This window comes from Rattus norvegicus, chromosome 15, assembly GCF_021556685.1.
Source record: "Rattus norvegicus strain SHRSP/BbbUtx chromosome 15, alternate assembly SHRSP_T2T, whole genome shotgun sequence".
NCBI classification, from domain to species: domain Eukaryota; kingdom Metazoa; phylum Chordata; class Mammalia; order Rodentia; family Muridae; genus Rattus; species Rattus norvegicus.
The window spans coordinates 101,630,421-101,636,420 of NC_141548.1; the positions used below are offsets into that span (position 1 = coordinate 101,630,421).

Here is a 6,000-nt window from a genome sequence, read left to right on the forward strand (position 1 = left end):
GCAAAGGCGCCCATTTCACAGAGGGCAGAACATCTGTCCACCCAAATAGGAAACAATGATGCAGTCGCTTCTGTCCCACATGAACCCACGCCCGCCCCACCACAGTCAACACTAGCATCCATAGAGACCACCAGTGCTGAGGGTTGACAAGTGCTGTTGGTTTGATGAAGTCCTTACCTTTACGTATTCACATTGAGACCACATTTCTGATTTGTCCAGCCTCCCTCACTCGATCCTAGGTGAAAATCTTTACTAACAGTTACCTCTATGGTGACTGAAAGAACCAGAGATAACTTTTTGCTAGATTCGTTAACAGTTCGCTAAGTTACTACCCCACCTAGAGAACCACACACTTATCGCTTCTCGGCCTTTTGGCTAAGATCAAGTGTGTAGTGGAGAACCACACACTTAACTTTAAATGTTTAGGAAGAATTGATTCTATTCACTGTACAAAAATCTCAGCGCTATTTACAGGTATGTGATTTCCCAGCAGCATTTGTAAAGCAGGCCCTGAGGACATCGAGTATCCTTTGAAGAGAGTGCCTCCTGGTGTCTATGCAAGGCAAGACCCTGGGCCTTCCTGCCAGCATGATTGCCCAGCTGCTCCTCAGGCTGCAACACACTTCTTTCAGAGTTCCTGGGCTTTGTCTTATAAACTATGAACTGGACCACTCCTCTGCCCTGCACCCACTTCAGCGATACTGAAACCTGCATCGGCTCCCATGTTCCCAAGAACGCTTGAAAGAGCGCTTATCCCAAACGTATACCACCAATTCTGTTAACCTGTTGCTTACTATCTTTGTAACCAAATTTGTCCTTCCTCCAACTGCACACAATTTGAGCCTCCTAATCAAAAATCCAAAAGTCCAAAACGCCCCAAAGCATAGGCATCTGCCTACAAATGGGTCTTAGTTAAAACATAGACAAACCTAAAATACCATTAAACTAACTCTAGGTCATCATTGTAAGACGTGTTTGAAACATTTTATATTTAGATTTGGGTCTCATGGGCTGAGGTGCCTTTTCTGCTCTTGCAGAGGCCCAGGTTAGAGTCTCAGCATTCAGATCAAGGTGCTCACCAAACCACTCGTAACTCCAGCTCCAGGAGAGCTTGACACTCTCTGGCCTCCTCAGGCACCTGCACACACGCTCATGGGAACACACGCAGATACATATAAACACGAATATTTAGATCCCAGTCTTAGCCCCAAGACCTCGTAAGATGAATGCTAATATCTGAAATTTCTAAAACATTTCTAACCCTAAGCATTTCCAAGCAGAGACCTCTACATTGATTTCAAAATGGCCGTCCTTCTCCTGGGTTCAGTGCCTTAATTCGTAACAGGTGGAGATTACGGTTTGAAGAGAAAGGTGTCTGACTGCTATTGTTAGCATTCTTGTCCTTGGGGGCTACACACACTGGGAACTTCAGGTGTCTGTAACTCACTGCGAGATGGCTCCTAATACAGAAACCAAACAGGGATAGAGGAGATACAGGAGTGTGCCAAATGCAGTCTAGAGGGGCAGGGTGAGGGGCTCATTTAGGTTCTGTTTTGGCACCTCACTGTCATTTGGAAAACCGGTACAATTTAAGGGGGGAGGGGCTCACATATTGAATCATATTCCAGGTCTTTCTTTTGGGGGTCAACTTCAATAGCAACGCATACACAATTGGGTTTTTCACAGCATCTGTTGTAAAAAAAAAAAAAAAAAAAAAAAAGGAAAACAGGCTCCCCAGCTAACATTTGGATAACTCGCTTATGTATAAGCCCTGCAGACCATATTAGATATTTAATTATCGATTCCTTGGTGGCTGCAGAAGGTAATGAAATATTTTTGCCGTTGACTAAAGTGACCGTTTTGGCCTTGATCTGTTTTCTCTGAGGGAGTGGGGCGGGGGAGGGGAATCTCTGTGCAGAAAGGACAGGATAGACTCCAAGAGCAAACTGGCCCGGCACAGCACAGGGTCCCACCTGGTAATAGCTAGCTTTGGCCTCTATCATCAGCTGCTGCGTGGACAGCATCTTCTTCCTGCGTTTACATTCCTCCTTAAGCAGCTTGATCTCGCCAGCCTGCTTGGTGAGCAGCTGCTTGCTCTGCTCATAGTCCATCAGGCTCAGGCGCAGCCTCTCCTCCACCAGGTTTAGCTGCGAGGTGAGGAACTCCTGCGAGTGCATCAGGTATTCGATGGTGAGCTGCGCCAGGCGGATCAGCTTCAGCAGCACTGGGTCTACCCCGGACTGGCAGTGCGGGCACTTCTCGTCCTCCAGCTTGCAGAAGGTGATATTCATGATGTTCTCCTGCAGGGTCAGGACGTCCACAGCGCCGGCAACCTTGTCCACGTCGATGGCGCTCAGCCGCCTCCAGTCCACGCTCTCCAGTCGCGGCCGAAACTGAAAGAAGGGCAGGGGGCCGGAGGCCGCGCTGGGGGGGACAAAGGCCATGGGGGCCGCGCCTGCGGCAGAGGCGTCGGGCCCCTCGGGGCTGTTGGCCAGAGGGTAGTAGACGTGCTTCTGGAAGGGCTGCGGAGGAAGAGACAGCGCTGCGGGAGGTGGGGGGTGGGGAGTCGAGAGTCCTGGCGAACCCCGACCTTCCCTGCCCTGCATCCCGGGACAGACACCTCCGGCCACGTGCATCTTACCATGCTTGCAAGCCAGTTCGCCTCCTAGGCTTGCGGTGGAGGGGAGGAGCAGTGTCGTGTCCCTGACCCTGGCCGCCTCGGGGCCGCCGCCGCCACTCCTCTCGTGAGCCTGAGATGTCCCTGACCCCCGCTGCTGCGGCGGCGGCGGCCTAAGATCTGGGCGTCCAGGACGTTGCTATGGCAGCGCCCTGCCCCGACCTGGAGTGCAGGGCGTATCCGCCCACGCGCGTTCAGCATGCGCCCAGGGACCTGCGGGACCAGAGAGACAGAGAAGATCTCTTAGACCGGGGGAGATGCCACAGGACTCATTCTACTGGTGGTGGGCATCTCTTGATGGCCACCTTCCCTGACACCACCCTCCCTGGTTTCAAGAGAGGGTCCATTGATCCCCTAAATCATGCGTGGGGGGGTCACGTCTCCAGAATCTTAGTCCTAGCTGCGGTCTTCTGGCTATCTATCCCTAGGCTAGCATTAGGTTCTGAGATGAGAAGTACACAGTTGTCTTTTATTCTTTTTCACACACTTGGGAAATGTGTAGCAACAAAAGTATGAAGTTAAGTGAGAGAATAAGGGCGAGAGGAAAATCTGGTGCGGAGCGTTCTGCATTTTGACTGTGGTATTAATTATGCGGATGTATACGTTTACATTTGCCAATTTTAATGGAATTGCATTTTTAAAATTAAGGGTGTGTTTTATGCATCACCCCGCAGTAAGGTCGCCCTTCTTCATTCATCAGTCTTTCTAAATGCTTTATTTCCAACGTATTTTTAAAAAGGTATCGTCTCCCTCTGTGGGCTGGCAGCTCAGCGTTTGCAGCTTGTTAATAACACAAACCAGATATTCAATGGCCAGTCATTCCAATCTTGGAATCAAAAATGTCATTCAACATTTCTTAAAATGGTGAAGTTAAGAACGGACGGGAACCTCAGCCTCCAGCTGTCTATCAAGATTTACAGGGCCACAGTATTTACCTTAAAATCTGTATTGGTGCTGCATTCTTTAAAAAATTCTAGCAGCGACTTGCAGACCCCAGGCCTCTCATTGTAGGGGTCTTCTGGATGCTGCCTGTGGTTACTTCCGGGATCAAGGAGCTGAGGAAAAGCCAGGCATTCCTCAATCCACCAGGGAGGCCCTGCTTGGACCAACCATCAGGAAAATTTTTTTCTTTCCTAACAACCAAATACATGAACAGAAGAAAGGAAAATACAATTCGCAGTAACTATCTGGAAGCAAAGTTGTAACCGGCTATTTTGAGCACTTTCCTTATTAATATAAATAAATCCACACGAAAGCGTCCAGGAAATAAAACTTATAAATATAAATACACTTCATATAAGCCGTGCATTCACAAGATTCCGAGGCAATAAGAAAAACACATTTTACTGCAACCTATCATAGAAGCCCTAAGAATATAAAACCGTTTTAAAGATTGGTTCTTCCATGTACTTGCCGCCTAGCCTAGAACGCATCTGCTGACCCTGGCCCTCAGTTTCCCTTTGTTGAAGCACTGGCTTACAGACCTGGCAGGTTTGTGGATTCTGGGCTCCATCCACCGGGCTGGCTGGATCAGCGGGAACAGGAGAGGTGTGTTGCTCACCGCTGGATTTCCAGCACCTAGTGCGGAAAGGAAAGGACATTCAAAACCTGCTAGGTTAAAAAAAAAACGGTCCAGTGACTTCAGGTGTTCAGTAAAGATAATGGCTCCAGGCCCATACCCTCCTATTTTCTTTGCCTTTGCCTTATTAAAGGGGTGAACCTTTGCTCTGTTCTAAAGGCCCACTAGCTGAACGAGGGGGAGGCTCCCGCGCTTTCGCTGCATTCCCAGTAAGAACAGCCGCAGGCCCAAGGTCTTGGCAGTCCATGAGGTTAGGGCATCTGCGGTTAGCCATCCTTAGCCCCTAGGTCGAATCTGCCACAAGATGGCCGGAACAGGAAGGCAAGGGGGCATACTTTCCTGTTCCCCTACTCCCACCCCGGACTGGGTTCCCAACCCGGTGCAGCCTACTGTTCTGGGCACACTGCACTGTACCGCTGGCCTGGTGAACCCGAAAAGACAAAGCCTCAGGAGCCGGATCCTACAAGGCAAAAAATGGTTGAGGGAGCTGCAGATCTGCAGCCTTGCGGATCTCAGCAGACAGGGGAGAAGGCCCGACTTCGCCAACAGAGATGCGAGATGCTCTGTGTGGCTGAAGTCCGGCGGACGCCTGGAGCATCCTAGACCTCAGCTCACCCCAGTTGCGCGCTCCTGGGCGAAAGCCGGGCGCTGCAAGACACGGGGATTCACGGGGGATCCAGATCCTGGGATTGCTGCTGGCGCAGAGGCGGGGCTCGCGGAGGCCGAGGAGCAACAGAGCAGGGAGAGGCAGGCGGGCTCCTTCTTCCAGGGTGCAAGATAAAGCGTGTCTGGTCCGGGCAAGTTGTGACGAGGCCGGTAGCCCGGCGTCGCTCCTGGTCCTCCCAGGCTCCGGGCCGTGGGTGGCTAAGGCTGCCCCACCCCCCTCCCGCCCCCTCCCCTCTCCGGTCTTCTGGTGGCCTCTTCTCTCCGCTACCCGGCTCCTCTGGCAGCTGGGCGGGACCGCCCGCGCCTAGACCGCAGCACTAAAAAGCGCTCCTCCAATCCCGCAGCTGCTGCAGACACGTGATGCTACGCTGCGCTCTGTTGCTGGCTCTGGGTGCTAGCCCCGGGAAGACTTTTCAAAAAGGACCCAGATTCACTTCCACTGGATGGATAGTAATGCTCTCTTTCAGCTTGCGGATTCCTCTGAAGGGCTGTGATTCGTCTTCAGATCACAAGAGATGCAGTTTAACTGCACATAAAAGAGAGCTTCAAGAGTCCAATGCGGATGAGCTCCAGAGCCAAGAAAAGTGTGAATGCCTCTTTAACCTGAAGTTGGAACTATGATCCTGCAGTAAGGGAAGGATCCCCGAGTGCTGTCATAGTGCCTCTCATAAGAACACCACAGTTAAGGGGATGATACTCATTCATGATGAGTGTTGGATTATGAGACTAACGAGGTGACAGAGCAGAGGACCGCAAGAAGTAGGTTTTTACCACACTGGATAGAAGTCCATATTCTGCCCTGAGAAAGCTAGGCTGATTCCATGACAGGCTTCAAATTGGCAGCTAAGGAGACTAGGCCTAAGGTCTGCTTCCAAGAACTGGGCAATTCCAGGCAAGTCCAGGCCTCAGAAGCTGCTTTGCCCGTTGGTCTGAGGCAAGGACAATGGATCGGCAGCAGTCTCCAGACTTCCTCAGCTACTTCCTTAACAATGGCTTCCAGACCACCCCAGCATGTTTCCAGCCCCCACACTCTGGTAATGGAATGCCCTTAGAGAGGGACCCAACAGATTAACATAAA

General features: G+C 51.1%; 1 protein-coding gene across 22 annotated transcripts in view; it reads right to left on the reverse strand.

Moving 5' to 3' along the window:
- Dzip1 (DAZ interacting zinc finger protein 1) overlaps nucleotides 1-5,201 on the reverse strand; it is a 52,173-nt gene extending 46,972 nt beyond the window's left edge. For 2 of the 22 annotated variants that reach the window (XM_087586358.1, XM_087586354.1), the window contains exons 1-6: nucleotides 4,872-5,201; nucleotides 4,671-4,716; nucleotides 4,162-4,255; nucleotides 3,613-3,732; nucleotides 2,642-2,890; nucleotides 1,974-2,393 (exon numbers count right to left, since the gene is read on the reverse strand). In XM_087586358.1, coding sequence (XP_087442484.1) covers nucleotides 1,974-2,393; nucleotides 2,642-2,644 — 423 coding nt within the window. In that variant the 5' untranslated portion in view covers nucleotides 2,645-2,890; nucleotides 3,613-3,732; nucleotides 4,162-4,255; nucleotides 4,671-4,716; nucleotides 4,872-5,201. 22 annotated transcript variants of the gene reach the window in all.
- Between the last annotated feature and the right edge of the window lie 799 nt (nucleotides 5,202-6,000).